Source organism: Schistocerca nitens, chromosome 2 (genome assembly GCF_023898315.1).
Source record: "Schistocerca nitens isolate TAMUIC-IGC-003100 chromosome 2, iqSchNite1.1, whole genome shotgun sequence".
NCBI classification, from domain to species: domain Eukaryota; kingdom Metazoa; phylum Arthropoda; class Insecta; order Orthoptera; family Acrididae; genus Schistocerca; species Schistocerca nitens.
The window spans coordinates 730,759,149-730,778,609 of NC_064615.1; the positions used below are offsets into that span (position 1 = coordinate 730,759,149).

General features: G+C 41.9%; 1 protein-coding gene and 1 non-coding gene across 2 annotated transcripts in view; one reads left to right on the forward strand and one right to left on the reverse strand.

The window, feature by feature from the left end:
• Positions 1–19,461, forward strand: part of LOC126236934 (uncharacterized) — a 557,773-nt gene that overhangs the window by 357,131 nt on the left and 181,181 nt on the right. Inside the window, exon 5 of the mRNA XM_049946620.1 lies at positions 4,603–4,742. Coding sequence (XP_049802577.1) covers positions 4,603–4,742 — 140 coding nt within the window. The remainder of the gene's footprint in view (positions 1–4,602; positions 4,743–19,461) is intronic.
• Trnas-gga (transfer RNA serine (anticodon GGA)) lies at positions 3,580–3,654 on the reverse strand. The gene has a single exon. It is a non-coding gene; the product is annotated as a tRNA-Ser (tRNA).

Here is a 19,461-nt window from a genome sequence, read left to right on the forward strand (position 1 = left end):
CGAAGGAGTTAGCTTTCTAAAACTTTCTTCTTCCCATGCCTGGATATTCATATTCAGTTCATATTCAGATAGAATGGATAGAGAAAATAGAGAGAATACACAGAAGAGCAGCGAGTTTCGTCACCGGTTCATTTTAGTAAGCGCGGAAGTGTTACGGACGCGACCATCCAAATCCAATGCCAGGCGCTGCTAGGATTGGGCAACACGGTGTGGTTTGCTGTTGAGTTTTGAGAGCGTACTTTGCAAAAAGGTACTGCTTCTTCTCACATATATATCCTGAAAAGAGCTTGAAGGTAAAATTAGAGAGATTCGAACTCACACAGAGACGTATCAATATCACCGGAACACGGAACGGGGCAATGGTAACGGTACACAAAGTATCCTCTACCACACACCATAATGTGGTTTGCGAGGGTCAGATGAATATGTAATTTACGTAACAGCTGATATTTCAGTACAGTTTCTGACCTATACTCTTGTTACGGTGGTGTTTACAGTTGGGTGAGAGACAGCACAAGTACTCGTCTCCTACGTATGAGGATATATATATATCTGTCACTTCGCTTCCCTCCTCCCAGGCCGTTTAAAGCCGCTCAGTTTGTTGCTGTTGGGTCTTTACGTACCAAAAAAGGAAAGGTAGCCAAAGAAAATTACTTTCACCAAAATATTACTTGAGGTTATGCATTTACGTCAAGAAAGTAAACGCGGACAGCAGTTACAGTTGTTATGTCCCTTAAATGCGGCTAGAACAATGAGGGGCTTTGATTACTTTTGTGCCGTGGATGAAAACGTATATTCAATTACAGTGTCGCTCACACAGATACATAGTGGAGTACGGATCCCGTTCTTCACCATTATTTGTGTACTCCCGCAAATATTTCTGCTTGTCTATACGACGTACTGTAAAAGAAAACTGATGATTGTCCGGAATTCACCCAGTTTAACATACCATATCAGCCCGTGTTTCGAGATGGAGTAGGCAGTTATTGAACCTCTACTGTTACTGAAGGCTCGTAATTGATTCTCAGTATCATATAGTTACTCAGTGAATGTTTGCTTGAGTTAGAACATATATTTACGTTAAGTGTGCAGTAGCACTCGAGAAATGTTCTTCCTCTTTCAGATAAGCTCGCACTGTATTTATCAGAACCACTTGAAATTTTAGTTCATATTTCTGTTCTAATTATTGTGTTCAATATGCACTATTGATGGCAAAATTTCACTGATATTTCTTTTTTCAGTATGATTTTCAGATTTTTTTAATGGAGGGATTCAGACGCTGTTAAAAAAAGACCCAGCTCTCACTCTTGTTTTCCCAAGTCCGTCTCGTACATGACCCTGCTATGACTGTCAGTTTTACAAAGAAAATTATGTGCACACGGTACATTTGGAATACATCATATTTTTTAAAATAAAATGCTTAACCAGTCCGTTTTCGTTATTTTTAGACGTATGGCGTGTCTTCCGACGGTTGGGAGAAAAATTTCAGTGACCTCATGATAAACCTAACTAACTTAAGGACATCACACACATCCATGCCCAAGGCAGGATTCGAACCTGCGATCGTAGCGGTCACGCGGTTCCAGACTGAAGCGCCTAGAACCGCTCGGCCACATCGGCCGGCCCAAGGATTCCATTGTGCTGCTACACCAACAGTATGGCTAGAAAGTAACCGCTCATCTAGCTGCTAGGAGTTTCAGGTGCGAAAGTTTGCGGAATATGAGGGTACAGGAATGAAAATTATGAGAAGAGAGAGAGAGAGAGAGAGAGAGAGAGAGAGAGTGTGTGTGTGTGTGTGTGTGTGTGTGTGTGTGTGTGTGTGCGCGCGCGCGCGCGCGTCCGTCCTGCAATCAGAGGGGCACCAGGGAATACTCTTGGCCATAGCCAGAATCAATGCATTGTTAGCGGTGCGACGCGCACGAGACAAAATACACTACGTTTTGCTCCTTTCACTAACAAGGAAAATATTTATTGACAGACCCGGATAAGTTTTATTCGTTGCTTCTTGGAAAAAAAAGTAAGAGTCACTAGTGCTGCTCTGGTTCGTGAAACAGTTATGCTGTCATTGATCCAAAACCAGTGATAAATTTTCTGTGGTCATATAATTGTATTTAGAAAGATTCCGATATCTGACGTATGGACTGGAAAACGTATACCGTCAACAGTCATTAGCCCGCCTCCAGATGAGTTCGTGGAAAGGTAGCAGTACATAGCGACCTAAGTCAAATGTTGAAAAGTACGGTTTGTTTGCTTCAGTGACACCCTGCCAATCTAGTGTCTACAATTAACCACTGTATTCAGCTATCTAATGGCTCCAGTATCAGATACGAGGTCTCTGCCCATCTATGACGTACACGCTCAATATGCCACAACACTCACCTAAAAATCCGAAAATGCCTAACAAGAGTTCCACGCCCGCACGTGGAAATACTATTGCGAATTCTGCTAAGTTTTTCATACTGGCAGAATAACTTCATCAATCACTACATATGACCAATTTTCGAATTCAGAAATATGTTACACTTTTAAACGTCACCCCCGTCCCGTGAGCCCACGATTTACCTCATACACCCAGGAGGACTGCTCGTTGTTTTCTCGATTTGTCGAACTCTAAATGTCTCCCAAAATTGTTTATACATGGAGGACTTGCAACAAGTCGTGCCTTGGGAGCAGGATGGAACAACTCTGGTCGATCTTTACATTACCCCGCTATTAGCACCTCACAAGAAAGAGATGCTTGCCCCCACGACTTGTCGCAAGTTTGTTGCCTACTTAAAAGATTAAGGAAAAATCTGAAGCTGTAGCAAAGTCTGTGGCGCTGAAGTCAGGTTAGTTGGCTTCAACCACAACCCGCAGCATGTATTTTGTGTCGAATGAAGCCAAATTCTGCCGGGTACCAGTAGCCGGCTAGTGCATGCCGAAAAGCGAAGACGGCGTAGGCCTTTGTACGGCAGCCGTCCGTCGGGATAGACTTCAAATGGTCAGTCAGAACATCATGACCACCTGCTTAATAGCGTGTTGGTCGACCAGTGGAACGCAGTACACGAGCGATACAGCATGACATGCATCCGAAAAGTCTTCGTCAGGTTTCCGGGGCTTTGGGCCACCTGATCCCTACGGAAAGGTCACGCAATTCCCGTAAAATTCGGACTGCCGGTTTGTGGGTGCGAAATTGGCGATAGCTATGTCCCAGATGTGTTCCATCTCTTTCAGACATGGTGAATGTCGTGGCTTACACATCATCGTCAGTTTACTATCAGCCCCCACCCCCCACCCCAAACCACAGTAGCACGATTGCGGCCTTGTGATACGGATTGTCACTCTGCTGGAACATGTCATCGCTGCAGGGGAAGAAATCAAGTATGAAGTGATGCAGCTGCTCCGTAGTAATGCTGACGTTGTCCACTGCTGTCATGCTCACCACCACACCGCACTCCTGACACGCACCGAGGAACTACGATTTAGGGGAGATGGTTCACATGGCTCTGAGCACTATGGGACTTAACATCTGTGGTCATCAGTCCCCTAGAACTTAGAACTACTTAAACCTAACTAACCTAAGGACATCACACACATCCATGCCCGAGGCAGGATTCGAACCTGCGACCGCAGCGGTCCAGACTGAAGCGCCTAGAACCGCTCGGCCACACAGGCCGGCTTTAGGGGAGAAAAGCTTGGGGTATGGTGGAGGCATTCTCCATATCTGGTGAGATGGTGCCTACAGATTGTTCAGTCTTAAGAAAAGGTTTTCAAATACCGCTACCAGTCATAAAATTAGTTGGCTACTAAATTATTTATTTCGATGATGTTTCGAGGGGATTTCTCATCATCAGGTTGCGTCGCTTTGCAGTGGCGTCACAGAAACATTTAACGTAAATGTCTACAGATATTAAAGTTTCTTTGCATGAATGTCGTGATCATCCTGTGGAGAGAGAGGAGGATAACCTAGCAAGAGGGGATGTCACTTTGTAAATTGGTCTGCTGTTCACATGAAAATTTTTATAAAACAATCACTCATTTTGTTCTTGTGGCGTGACAGTCTACTTGCGATGTGCTGCGATATAGGTGTTTTCATGGCTCCCTTTGACTTCTTTACCATTTTTCACAAACTTGACAAGGATGACTTTGAAACACGATAACACAAGACAAATCAGCAGTGCAGAAAACAAGATGGCGGACAAAAGAAGGCTAGCTTCGATTTGACTATCGGTATGTCGATCCTGGTGTTGTCAGGAGAATGTCTTCGGCATGTCTTGCAGTCGTGTAACCTCATTGTCATGTACTTTATGTTTTAAGAGTACTGAATCCAAATTTGTGTTGAAGTGTGAATCTTTGAACTCGTGTCATTTCAGTTAGGATCTCGATTTTGACCTACAGTCATGGATAAATATGTCAATATGGCTTCAAATTATTGTTGGCTCTCTCACTGAGCAGATTGTACGTGTTACGAGAATGTCATATATTTCGTAGTGTTGCCGGATAAATGTAAGCCGACTATTTTCCTGTTATTGTCAGTTGTTTCTAGGCACAGTTGATCGCCTACGTATATAATGCCTCAGACTGCAGTAGTGAGACTTAAAAGTGTTTTGTTTGTCTGCGCAGCGTCGACGAGGGTGGCGCTGACGGTGCGACCAGCGCCGACGCGCCCCCTGACGCTGGGAATGGCGTCGCCACGGCCGCTGCACCACCACCATTCCGCGCCCGCGCGCAACGAGCGCATCACGCCGCCACAGCCCGTCGACGTGAGTATTCTCTCTCTCACACACAAGCAAAATAAAACAAAACAAGTTTGTTTCAAGAGTGTGTAGTATAGTAACGATTAAAATTACTTGATTGTTGACCTCTTGTTACTTGCCACTACAGTATTACCACATCGGCTGCCGGCTACCTCTCGGTTACAGGTGACATACAAACACGGCGGGTCACTTCACAAATGCTATTAATGTGTAACGTGGAGCAATGTTGGATGCGGCCACCGCGGGATAAGATGGAAATCCCATATTGACAACTGATTTTAAGCGACCAGTGACTGAACTGCGGCAGACGAATTTAAATTTATGACCTAAGTTGGCCGTAACTTCGTGATGTGCATTGTGCCCGAGAAGACGGGGATCAGCAACGATCTGCGGCAAAACTAAAATCGCGATCGTTTTTTTTTTCACAGTGATTAAAGCTAAGCTCTGCAAGCAAGCTCAAGACAGAAAAATTTAGTTTCAGCATGAAATGCAAACTGTAATTTTTCTCTGTCATTGGGTAGCTGAAACTATCGTCACACTGCCTATAAGAGCTGCCGCGTTACCAACTAATGACCACTCCGGCTCGGCACTTGGCTGCAGATTATAGGCGACACAGGCATATTCCATAGGAAAAAAAGAATGACAGAAAAATATGAACAAATAAAAAGTAAATAAAGCGACGAAAATGACGCAGCAAAGAATTAGAAATAAAAAATGCATTTAAATCAGTTAATCGAATAAAAATAATAATGAAAAGTTTTTGAATAGATTTGAAAAATAAATGCTTCTATGCATTTGAAAAGATTCCATGAATTTTAGCCTTTAAAAGATCAGCTTTACGCAGTGTCTTGCGAAGTTTGGCCCATGTAATCCCTTCTCTGTGATCATGATAAGTGTATATGAGAGACTGAATCACGCCTTTGTCCAAGTATCCAGTAGTATTTGGTTAGTGCAAGAAACTTTTGTATTTCATTATCATCGTTTTGTGTGTGTGTGTGTGTGTGTGTGTGTTGTTTTTCGTGTCGTTTAGTGTGTGATGAAATACGAAATAAAAGTGCCAGACCCACCATCCGGGATCCAAATACATGAAGAAAAAATGCCGGACAACGAGTCGGAAGTGAACTGAGCTATTGCTGTGGCAGTTTGGCGACGGCGAACGGTTCGGGGGTGACGTAGAGTGCTCTGATTGCAGGAAACCAGCTCCAGCACGTGAAGTGTCAACTACCAACCAATTTTAATTGAACTGTAGCAATGACAGAAAATTGCAACTATTTGTAATAGCTGGCGTCGAATGCACCCCTCCCGCCAGGTAGGCCCGCTAAAACCGTCTGACAACGAACTACGTACATCGTAGTAATGAATTGTACACAACGACGCAATATCAGACCTAGCATATTAAAATAGCGTGTAAACACGTCGCATAAAAAAGTTAGTCATTCCTGTGAGTAACCACGCTAATGCCGTGTAACACCGCCTCATTCTGCAGAGGAAGAGAATCCGCTAGTTCCTTCAGGCGTACCATATCCAACTGAAGATTGTTATTCACCATTAGACTGCGCTGCGCTACCGGGTTGTGGTACCGTTTTCCATATATCTTAGACATTTTTTTTGTGGATTACTTAAGTGATTTAGCTAGCTACTCGAAACGATATAGGATACCTAAGCGTTCCCCAAGCCAGGAACCGAAGCCTGCCGCCCTTTGAATGCGGTTGTTCTCATCTTTGAACATGGGAGTTTCCACAGCATATTCATCGTGAAGGTGTAGAAGAAAAGGTAACACGTGATCAGCGAGAATATTGAAGTAAATTTCCTGGTGATTGTTCACCGTGACGTGAACTAGTCGCCCATGTCGTAATACTCCAGAAAATGACTGAACGACCTCTGGCTTGAATTGCGCCATCCACACAGTGCAGGTTAAACTCCTCATAGGACCGACAGTGCACTCTACGCCCTGTACCCTTTCCAGAGAGTCAATATTGAGAACCGTCGTACAGCACTACACACCTTCGTTACTCGGCCTATAGAAGCCGTGCCACTGTGGACAATTGCCTTTTTGTTAGGTGCCCCACTCTAAATGTCCAGTGTAATTAGTATCCTTCACTGTGTTCGCTTGGAAACTAGTCGAAATGGACCTGCCTTCACTGAGAGCAGCAGTTCCAGTCGGATTTTGGAACCGATTGTCAATGACAAGGGGTAACACTCGTCTCCTGTCCCTGTCCGTTAGGACATTTTTACGAACGTCGTTCGTATGCCGTGTTACATAGCTGCGAGTGGTGCAATATTACTGCTATATACTTTGGGCAGTCTTCGTTGATGCTTCAACAAATCGGACAAATTAATTAATGGTGCGTGCTTCGGCACGTCCAAACACGTAAGTCTTTTCTGCCGGTCTGTCGCGGCGAGCGGCAGGCAGATACATCGCGTTTCATTGCCGTGACGTCAGCCCCGATAGCTGAGTGGTCAGCGTGACGGATTGCCGTCCTACGGGCCCGTGTTCGATTCCCGGTTGGGTCGGAGATTTTCTCCGCTCAGGGACTGGGTGTTGTGTTGTCTTCATCATTATTTCATCCCCATCCGGCGCGCAGGTCGCCCAATGTGGCGTCGAATGTATTAAGACCTGCACCAAGGCGGCCGGACCTGTCCAGCAAGTGGCCTCCCGGCCATTGACGCCAAACGCTCATTTCCATTTCCATTGCCGTGACATTGACGAATCTGCCCACGCGATATTAATGAAATGAATGATAATTTGACTTTAAATAGAAATCAATCACTGGAAAGAAAACTGTTAAAATTAACTTGATCAGACGGTCATTGTTGATGATGGATTAATCTTTGTTAGTGGCCAAATAGACTTCTAGAAAAATGCTATAAAATTTGGGAAAGATTACGCCTTTCAATACCACCATCAGTTTTGCGGAGTCGGAGTCTTTTATTTACAGTCAAAACGAAATCATAGCTTGGAGACTGCGGCCAAGTCATTTAAGGTTTCCCGCATGCATTCAAGCTTACAAAACGCCTCGTGATGATCGGCGGTTAATCTCAGGGACACTGTAGCAAGTTACAAATGACTAAATGACAGAATACTAATTCTGTTCGGCCCCTGCGTCTCCGCCGGCCGCTGGTGGCCGAGCGGTTCTGGCGCTACAGTCTGGAACCGCGCGACCGCTACGGTCGCAGGTTCGAATCCTGCCTCGGGCATGGATGTGTGTGTTGTCCTTAGGTTAGTTAGGTTTAAGTAGTTCTAAGTTCTAGGGGACTTATGACCTCAGTAGTTGAGTCCCATAGTGCTCAGAGCCATTTTGAACCACTGCGTCTCCTCGCAACGACCCGTTAAGCTTTTATTGGTCGTTGGCTGAAACAATAAAGCATTAAAACATTTCATGTATCATACATCTATTAGAAGAACTGTTAAAATCAAAAATCGTTAGATTTAACTAATGCACATTAATTTAATTGCAAATGATTCGAATGCTAATATATGACACATCACATTTGTCTACACAAAAGTAAGATTGGTTAATGATAGGCGAGAAACGCAGCTTTAGTATGTCCTATCTGTATAAAGGCTGACACACAGGAGAGAGAGATCCGAGCAGGAACACTCTTCACTTAGTTCCCAAAACAAAAGGAAAGGTATTTCAGTCGATAACCATCAGTTACAGGATGACTGTCGCTATATATTTGAAATATTATTTATGAAAATACAGTTACATTCCACAAAATTAATTTAAATGAGTTATTTAGAGTTGAAGTTATTTACAATGAATAAATAGATAAGTGCACATTTTTGTGCTTTCCATAGTTTTGCAACGTTAAATTTACATGAAATTACGTGGATCTGTCCATGTAATGCTTTAACATGACCGACTAGACCCAGATCTACTCCATCGACTGCCAGCTGTGGAAGACTTCGCCACAAGCTCTGCTGGACGCCTCATTCAGGGAATATGAGCACAGGTGCGTGTGTTTTGTAGCCATACAAGGGCATCACGGCTCAGAGACTTGGACTGTGACTAGAAGAGAGGAGATTAGGATACAATCCAGTGAAATGAAGTTTCTGAGAAGCATGTTAGGGAAGACGAGTTGACAGAGATGTTAGGAAGGAAATTGTAGTGGAGAAGTTGACTGAGAAAATGGATTAAAATGGTTTCGGCATGTGAAGAGGATGGGAGAGGGAAGATGGCCAAGAAGAATGATGGAGTTCAAGATTGAGGGCAAGAGGCCAAGAGGAAGACTGAGAACAAGATGGACTGATACAATAAAGATGAGGTTAAGGAGGAGAAAGCTGCTATAGAACCAAATTGTAGAAGAAGAATGGTGGAAAGACCGAGTAAAGTGGCGAAGTACCATTGATACCCCAACCCGACCAGATGGGATGGGAACGAAGACGATGATACGGGCATCACACCAAGTAGTAACGCTCTGAACTCCAGCTTCATTCGATAAGTAGGACTCATGGTCTACGACCAGTTTTCCGGTACGTGTTGCACTGAAAAGGTCTCCGGCAAATTGTAACATGGGACGCAGTGATGCGGATATACAATCATCATCGGCAGGACTAGCTGTAAAAAAAAAAATAAATAAATAAATAAATAAATAAAAAAAAGAATGACCTGCGCCAAGATTTCATCGCTTGGACACTCTAATAAACCGTATAATCAAGAGAACTTTGTAGATTAGCACATTCTGCAAGATAGGCGGTTTGATCTGTTGCTATGTTACGTTAAAGAGAAGTAATTAATGTGGCCATTGAAATCGCCAACGTTTTTTCGGAGTAGATGCCGTCTCGTTTACAACGATTCTGCCACTTATTATTGGTCGTTTTATCACCGATCAACTTTCATAACAGCTGCTTACTCAGAAGTTCACGCTAGTCTCCTTCGGTATTTACTGTAAGATACGGAGACGTCACACTGCAAATGGTTCCTATTTACTATCAAATCGAAAACATTGTGTCAGACACGTTCATTTCACCACATTCCAGGAAGATCAGATACTATGATCGAAAGACGTTTCGAATGCACAAACTATTGAGGCAGTTGAGGTATCTATACAGTGTATAATATCACAAAGGTAAAACTGTCGTCAAGCTGAAGGTTGGTTTGTACAACCCAGCGCTTTGCTAGATGTGATCCTTAAGGAGGTATTATGCTCCAGTTCAAATCTCCTACTTTCTTTGCCCCGACACTTATTAAAAAAATTGCCGAGTATTTATATTTTCAGATAAGGACGCGCTCTGTGTGTGTGTGTGTGTGTGTGTGTGTGTGTGTGTGTGTGTGTGTGTGTGTGTGTGTGTGTCCTAAAAGGATTGCCACGTTTGATAATTAAATTGTACACACTTCAGCTACACCACCGTTAGAACCGCACAGAAAAACAATCGTCGCAGATACACGCGCCCTATGGGAGAATGATGCAACACACAAAAAAACTTGTGATAATTAGTTGAAGGCGCGACAACATTCGTTGCTTTCATGCACCTCTTTTAGTAACACTGAAACACCCATGCTGCACGTGGTCGCAAGTGCAGTTATCCTCGTGGTGTTAAGAGCTGTAGATTCTAGGAACTGTTTCTTCACTATTGCCACTGTCCCACTGATAAAGTGTACTTGCTTGTAGTGCAGTTAATTTATTCCATATTCATGGAAACAACTGTGAACATTAATGGAAGACTATTGCCTCAGAATCAGATATTTAAGCAAATTCTGGTCAGTTCCATGTTTTACTTTATTGCTTGCAATGATCTCAACTGCTAGAATTTTTTATAGCATCAGTGTATCGGTAGGGCAGGAGGAAGGGCTAGCGTTGGTATCTGCATACAGAATAATATTTGTAGCGGGAGTCACGAGAAGGGAGAAGCAGTTTCTGCAAAGTAAAATGTTTCACACTGAACCGCGTAGACTACAGGGTGTAATAAATGCAGCCTACATATTAAAGCCTCACGTTTGTCTCCGGAATAAGTTTTTACACAGGATTCATACTTATTTATTTATGATTCGTATTTCTGTGACACCAAGCTTTTGGCCCTTGTTGAAGACAAATATCTTCAGCTTAGAATTTTGTTCACTTTTAAGTCTAAACGCCGTTGTTATGCTACCAAACCTCTTTCAGTTACACTAAAACCTCTGTTTAAATTCTATGCATCAACGTGCTAAGAAATCTGTGACGCTGCAAGTGAAAAAATTTGGAATTACGTTCATGCCACTCGAGAATGTGACGGCAGTAAGTCCGAACATACAACATATGCTAGTATAGGAGACAAACAGATCAACAAAACAGAATTCTGAGAGTATGTATGCATTCTTGAAACATATCGGTAGAGTGTTAGGAAATTATTCAAGGAAGTCACTTCGATGTGTAACCTGTTCTTGTATTTTGAAATAAACACTTTTTTTCAATAATTAACGGTTAGCTAATTTCCCGTGCTGGGCATTTTCAAGTTACATCACAGTAAAATTGGTTCACATCTACATCTACATTTATACTCCGCAAGCCACCCAACGGTGTGTGGCGGAGGGCACTTTACGTGCCACTGTCATTACCTCCCTTTCCTGTTCCAGTCGCGTATGGTTCGCGGGAAGAACGACTGTCTGAAAGCCTCCGTGCGCGCTCTAATCTCTCTAATTTTACATTCGTGATCTCCTCGGGGGGTATAAGTAGGGGGAAGCAATATATTCGATATCTCATCCAGAAACGCACCCTCTCGAAACCTGGCGAGCAAGCTACACCGCGATGCAGAGCGCCTCTCTTGCAGAGTCTGCCACTTGAGTTTATTAAACATCTCCGTAAAGCTATCACGGTTACCAAATAATTGACGAAACGCGCCGCTCTTCTTTGGATCTTCTCTATCTCCTCCGTCAACCCGATCTGGTACGGCATGTTATTTTCCACACTTCAGTGAGGGGATAGAAAGTAACATGTGATGGCATCACTAATAAGGGTTTCGCACAACAATAGCACGTACGAGCACAACTATCCCAGTTGTGGTCTATACGTAAAACTGGGGAAAAATATATAGCCCTTATACTGGTTTTGTGGCCGGACCAGCATCAGTAACCATTTTTTTTATTATTTGATGAAACGGATGCTGAACAATAACAGTATTCTTGTTAAACAAAACCGCAGCAGCTGTTCAATAATCCTACATTAGTACAGCCGGTTTCGCAACCTTAATTTGTATCATCAGATACATATTCAGATCAGTTACAGGAAAACGTAGAGGTTATTGGACGCTCCCCATCACTGTGCCAAGTTTCTTAAAACGTCCTTCAAGAATACTTGACTGAGAGTGCTGGGGGTGTCCAGTAATCTCTACGTTTTGCTGTAAATGGTTTGAATATGTACGTGATGATGCAACTTTAAGTTGCAAAACCGATTGCACTAATGAAGGATTATTCAACAGCTGCTGCTGTTTTGTTTAACAAGAATGCATTCTTACAGCTTTGGTTGCCCACAATGTAAAGTGCATTAGTAAATAACATTGTTTTTCGAACAATTGTTTACTTGCACCAACAAACATTGATTTTTCGTTTTGCCTGTGGAATTAGGAAATGGGTCTGATGTTGAGGCTGGAAACCACAGAAAGAAGGCAAAAGTACGAAGCGATAAAAATGTACACGATTAAGAACAACAACCTAAATTGCAATTTCTTTTTTTTTTTCTATTGGTGGTGACCGGTTTCGTTTGTTGTAACCAACATTTGACTACAGTTAACAGTTCAAGACGGTTACTTTTAGACATGGCGCATTGGCTCCGAGCACTGGCTGCATAGGTGGTGTGGGTAAATTAATTTTGGTTTGATGATGGTGGTGTTAACCGAAATCGGTCGCCACCAGAAGTAAGAAAAGAAATTGCGATTTAGACTGTTACTTTGTACTCTTACTTAAAGTAAAAATCACTCAAGTATCAACATGTTGCCAGCATTTCTTAATATATATGGTTTTACAGGTATTTCTACTACAGTACGATAAAAACTCTTTTTCATGTTACTTCAGACTTGTCAGAAGTGTTTACTGAATGACTAACTAATATACCATACTATGTCGAAAGAAGATTAGGTTTTATAGGGGTGTGCAGGGCGTATTCTCTACCATGTCTGAATTGGACGGGCTGCTGTGAATGTGCAGACAAGCGAAAAGAACATAAACAAGGCACTACCCATGCAGCGTCCGCTGCAGTATGAAAAGTGTGGAGAGACAAGAGCGTTGCGGGTAACGCCTGAGCGGCATGCAACCTGGTTGGCGGCTATCCGCTGCTGGTGGCCGAGCAGCCGCCTGCAGTGTAGGGCCACAGCTGATGTATGGCTCTGGACTTGAGTGCCCATCTCGAGCCGCCCCAGTAATCTATCGAGGCCAACAAATTTTAAGACGTCCGTCTGTTGTGTGCGGCTGGCAGTATATTGTGGTATGTTGCCGACTGTACTGCGTACGCTGATAGTGCAGAACATTTACTAATAAACTTCCTCAACTATATGACAAATATCATAAAGACCGGAGAAGGATGGAGGAAATCTGCGCCGTGGCTAACTGATGAACTAAAGCAGATTATGAATCTCAGAGGCACTGCACATCGGGTATAATAACTACGCCCTGCATTAGAAAATCACATTGCTTACAAGCAGAAGTGGAGCAGAGTCAGTCAAACCGCAAGAAATGGCAGGCTGAGGCATGCCCATACATTGACCGACAACAGGCATAGGTCAGCTGTCCTATGGAAATACGTGCGTGGTCTTGATATAGATAAAATAAAAGCTACGGCTCACGCTTGCCCCAGCCAAAGAATTGAAACGGTACTTTCCATAAACAACATTCAGTATTTAACCGCAATGGAAACGGAGACCTCTGATTACTTAATGGGGATAACCGTATGTAGCCGTGAAAAATTCAGTCTAAAGCAAGTTACTTGCAGTACCATAAAAGAAGCCGTCATGCCTATCAGATCAGCATCTACTGGACACGATGGCATAACAGTCGAAATAATGGAGCTTATTGATCCACTACTGCCCACTATAACAGATATCTTCAACCACTCTTCAACATCAGATGTTTTCGCTGAGTCCTGAAAACTGGAACTACTTAATCCACTACCTAAAATGACATTGCCGCAGTACCCTGTGATGACTGACTTGTTTGCATTCTTCTGGCCCTGTTCAAAGCCTGAGAATGTATAGTCCATAATCAGCTAATCAAGTACTTAACTACAAATCTCCTATTAGATGAATACCAATTAGATTTCGATAAACATCGTAGCACAACGTCTGCTTTAATAAAGGTAACAGACGACGTGAAGCTAGCAATGGATAGACAAGAGTCGACTATCATGTGCTTCGTAGACTTCAGCAAAGCCTTTGACATGTCGACTTCGACATTTTACTTGCCACACTTAGCCTAAATTTCTTGCCAAGTGCGGTGCAGCGGTTTCGCTCATACATTAAGTCCAGCCAGCAGTGCGTGACGTCAGGCACCATGAAATCACAGTGGAAGCAGACATTCGAACCTGCAGTCGCAGGTCGCAGGTTCGAATCCTGCCTCGGGCATGGATGTGTGTGATGTCCTTAGGTTAGTTAGGTTTAAGTAGTTCTAAGTTCTAGGGGACTGATGACCACAGCAGTCGAGTCCCATAGTGCTCAGAGCCATTTGAACCATTTGAAAACGAATAAACTCGAAGACAGCTCTCTAGAATTCCAATACTGACCTTGTGCACTATCTGAATGGGTACAGAAAATGGGGTTAAAACTCAACCGGTCCAAAACCCAAGCAGGCCTGTATCGTCATTCTAGACTCATTAGCCCGAAATATCGGAAATCCTTACCATCTTTAATTCTAAATGGAACAAATATCAACTTCTTCTCCTCAGAAACCAGTCTACGAGTAAAAATTGATGAAAATGTAAATTGGACTGAGCGCACAGCTGCAATGTGCAAGAAGGCATCAGCATCTCTCCACGCCCTGCAAAAATATAAAAATTCTTCCCTTTTCGATCTGAAAAAGAAAGTTGGACAAACGCTTGCACTTCCAATTGTTGAATACAGCTCCGTTATCATTCAAAATCTTTTTCGGCAAAGCTCGCGGCGCCTGGAAGTTGTTACGACAGACTGTGCTATTTCAGAATATTTCACCATCATAAGCACAGCTGTCCTAGCTGCATGCAGACAAGCACAGAGACTTCCATACACTCTTGTCTTCTCTATTGTTTTATCACCGTACGCTTTCCATCATTAAGCCCTTCTTTTCAATCATATATTCCTTATTTCTCACTGCTCTTATCGCGTGCAGACTACTTTAAAGTTCCCTCTAAATAAATAAATATCACTTTTGTATCACCTACAAATACTTTTGTTTCTGCCACTGTCAGTATTATTATTATTATTATTATTATTATTATTAATAGCAGCAGTAGTAGTAGTAATATTAAATAATTAGTTCTTTGTCAGTCTGTTGATTCACATTGTCTCTATGTATATTCAAATCGTTTCTAGTTTTATTAATGCTATTTTATTGCTGTTTCTCATATTAAAATTATCGTTATTTCTTAGGTAACTATGACGTAAAAGATGTTGTGTGTATGAAATCCTGGACCGATATAAAATAGGGCCTGAAGGCCCTAATCTGATCAGGTTAAATGAATAAATAAATAAATAAATAAATAAAAATGCTGTAAGTTTGTTACTGATGCCAGAGAACACGTTGGGGCACTGGTTCCCACGATTTCTTGGACCGTTGTGCCTGAACGAGAGCAAATGTCCGTACGACCAGCAGAGTTTAGCACGTAACTAAACTCTGGATTAATACGGAAAATGAACATTTCGTTTTCCAAAGCGTTGAGATGTAAGTAATGCAACATATAGGAGTAAAGTCTTAATTGTTATCTCGGGAAAATATAGTTACGTAATTAAATTTTTTCTTGTTGGCAGGTGCATAACTGAAGTCCTGGCACGCACTGAAATCTTCGCAGCGTACCGCAGCACGCCGCTATTGGGACCAAGACAAAATGGCACCTTCACTTCATCAGTGGACTATGCCATTTTGTTCTGGTCACTATAGCTGCGTGATGCAGTACTGTGTTGCAAAGATTTCGGTGTGTACCAGGACTCGAGGCAAGTACAGAAAATTAATTGCATGATATTACTATTTCGAGATGATAACGAAAACTACGTAGCTAGAAAGAAGTATACTCATCTGGCAGGAAACGACAAACGTAGATTATGTTGATTTACGAGGACGTGATGAAAAGTAATGCCTCCGATGTTTTTATTCTGTTGTCAGTATCGGTTGAGATATTACGCCATGCATATTACTCAGGGTTTCCCCGTTTCGCTAACGCAAGTCGTACCGCTGTGCCGCTATAGGGCTCTGAATAGTAGCGAATAACATGGTGATGTGAAATGTAAGTATGTTGGTGCGTGAGAAACAGCGTGCTGTAATCGGGTGTGGAATTCTAAGAGTGACAATGCCAGAGAGCGCTGCGACATCAGCAGCAGTCCGACGCCATCGATCATCCTCATCCAGTCCCGACTTGCCTCCATGTATTTTCATCTGTTTCCTAAACGTAAAGAACACTTCCAGGACTTCACTTTGATACTGATGAAGCGGTGCAAGCGGAGGTCAGGTTGTGGCTCCGTTAATGAAGTCAAACATTCTGCATTGACGGTGTCGACAAACCTGTCTCTCTTTTGGAAGTAATGTGTTCATCGCCAGGTACACTATTGATAAATAAATATGTAAGCATGGATAATAAAGATGTAGAATGTTAATAACGTTTGTTTTATTTAAAAAGCTTTATTAGTTTTCACACGAAAATTCTGAGGCATTACTCTTCAGCACACTCCCGTGCTGGAGAATAGAAAAGTAAACTTAAACAAAATTTTGGAAAATAGATATTACAGAGATCTGCAACAAAGGGACACTAGTTATAAAAAAGTATTTTTGCAACCAGGAAAACATGTTGTAGCAACAGAAAAGGAAAACGAAAAAGTCTCAGACGGAACACGCAAGAGCTCTCTACAGAAGGCCACAGTTTAAAGTACGCGGCAATGTGAATTAGGGATGAGAAAACTGACCGATTAAAACCGATACTGGTATTTTAGTTCTGAGTAACCGGTATTTTTCGATATTTATTTAGTCTCGGTTATAACAGGTGTTTCTTTACTTTTTACTAATAACAGGAAAAAGAAATATGAGTGAGTCATAGCAGCAGTAGTAAAATTTCATTGTTAAATAAATCTATTTTAAAAGAAGAGTAATTTTTATGCCTAGGATTTCCATTGCTTTGAAATATTGTCATAATAGAAAATGGGGAAAACTGTCAGTGCTATTTTAATGATAATGCCGACAGAAGGGAGCAACAAACACATTAAATAGGGATTGGTACAATGTTGCTGAGACAATAGTGTGCCTGCTACCATATGGTGTGGCCTAACAGATGGTACACGTGTACTTGCAATGTGCACGACTTTTCCCTTCTGGTTGATAAGGCAGTTTCTCACTGTCGACGTCGTCGTATTATAGAATGGCACCGTACCTAGCCTGGGAAGTATTTTACGAAGTGCGATATCTATAAAGTACAACGCCCAATTTGTTTTAAAAGATTAAAAACGGGAAGGCCACAACAAACTCGAGATATCGTATGAGGAGAGAACTTAAAACTTAGCAACTCATTCGTAGTTCACGATACAAATAGTGGCTGATCTGCTGCCTGTGTCTACGTGGTATACCTTTATCTGCTGGTAGCCGTGCAAATTAACGCAAAAATAGAGTTCTTCGACCTCAGTTTTCATCTTTTAACACTGAAAATTTGTGATGCCCAAATAGTGGTATGATGCTCGATTACAACATGATTTTCGAGCAGAGTTTCAAGAAGTTAGAATCGTAGGAGAATACTGGTGATTTTTTTGTAGTGTTAAACCACTTACGAAACTTCGGAAAAAGCAGCGCGTGGTGGACGGACAAAGTTTTCTTTTATTTGCCTATTTAATTTAATATTTTGATTCTTTGTATCCTGAAATTGAGGGGGCAAAAATTTTACAGTCTTTCTTCAATTTATACATTTATGACGGGAAATCATAGGAATAAAAAACAGAAAATCGATTATTTCGGAAATCGGTTATTTTGAGCGATTTTAATAGAGAGGTTAAACTGGCGTAGTAAGAAACCGATATAACCGAAAACCGGTTATTTCAGTGAAACCGCCACCACTAATGTGAATGTAACAGAACATACTGGATTAAAGAATACTGTTCTGAAACTTCTGCGAGAGGCTGTGAGAAAATACAATAACAACTTCGTGGGGAAATCCATAGGCAACGAGGAATGTATGAAGAGAACATAAAAGCAGCTTACTTTGAGTATACATCGTATCTCATTTTCCAAGATGGCAGGCTGCGCCGTGAAAGGTAGAGAACTGTACAACCATTCGAAGATTTATTTAAATCTTTGTACAGATGAAGAGAGAGACTAGCAGCACAGATGATAACGTGAATAACAACATTCCACTAGTAATGCCATAGGTTATAAAGACATTCGAAGAAGGGGAAGATGCTTCGAGCTGTCTGAATTTCAGTAGATAAGATTGAAGCGGCAGGCAAAATAATTTCAAATAAGCGTGCTAAACGGGCTACGGAATGTTTTTGGAGGAAGAGAAAATTTAGAAAATGTAAAAATGTGATAACTGTTCCGCTTCATAAGAAAATAGACAGAAGGGGCATAGTACTGCTATACATATTTAAGCCTCCTCTCCAGAACCGCCAACAAAAATTGAATTTTAATGAAGCAGAAGTCAATCTAGCACAAGTCTTAACTTCAAGTTGTGAGAGCTAAAGCGTCTAGTCACAGTGTGGGATAGTTGCGAGTACTTACACGTAGCTGCAGTTGACGTAATAGAATTACACACAGGCGAAGCGTAAAAGAATTTTTCGTTATGTTTGTTGCTAAGCAGCGCCCAGAGATGTCGCGTGTCGTATGTCTCATGTCAATATTACACATATTATAGGTTTACATTGTGATCATTCTCAATAATTACAGCACCTATGTTTGTTTATGACTGTTAGTCTGACAAGGTTAAAGACTTTAAAGTCTTACTTCTGTGGATTTGACTACTGTTGTTTGTCTCGCTAGCCGATATGACTAAGTTTATAATCGAACACCCTCAACTTTATTTGATTGACTGCAGCTTAAAACATCCATGCTCATCCTTCACGCGGTAACTTGTAGTTATTTGTCGGTGACGCTCGTACCGCAGTGGTTCAGTTTGCGCAGGTGTAGTTTTGAGTAATCAGTAACAAGTGTTAAAATTTCAGGCAGTCAATAGCTAGCTCTTTACATATGGCACATGGTGCTAAAAATGCTATTTCCGCTCAACTTCGGGCAGCATCGGTTATTTTGCTGCCCAAATAACAAAACTAATCGACTACTTTAATGTCTCATTTCTTTACTTAATTTTCTGTTGCGCCTGATTTGACTGGACTACATTATATTGTCTTTGTTTGACTTTTGTTGCCGTTCACCTTATAACCTCTTTTCAGGACACTTTCCATTCCGTTCAACTACTCTTCCAAGTCCTTTGTCGTCTTTGACAGAATTGTAATGTCATCAGCAGACCACAACTTTTTATCTGTTCGGTAACTTGAATCCCCTTCACAAATATCTCCACGGTTTCCTTCATTGCTTGCTCATTGTACAGATTCGACAACATCAGGGACGGACTAAAGCTGTATTTCACTCCTTTCTTAACT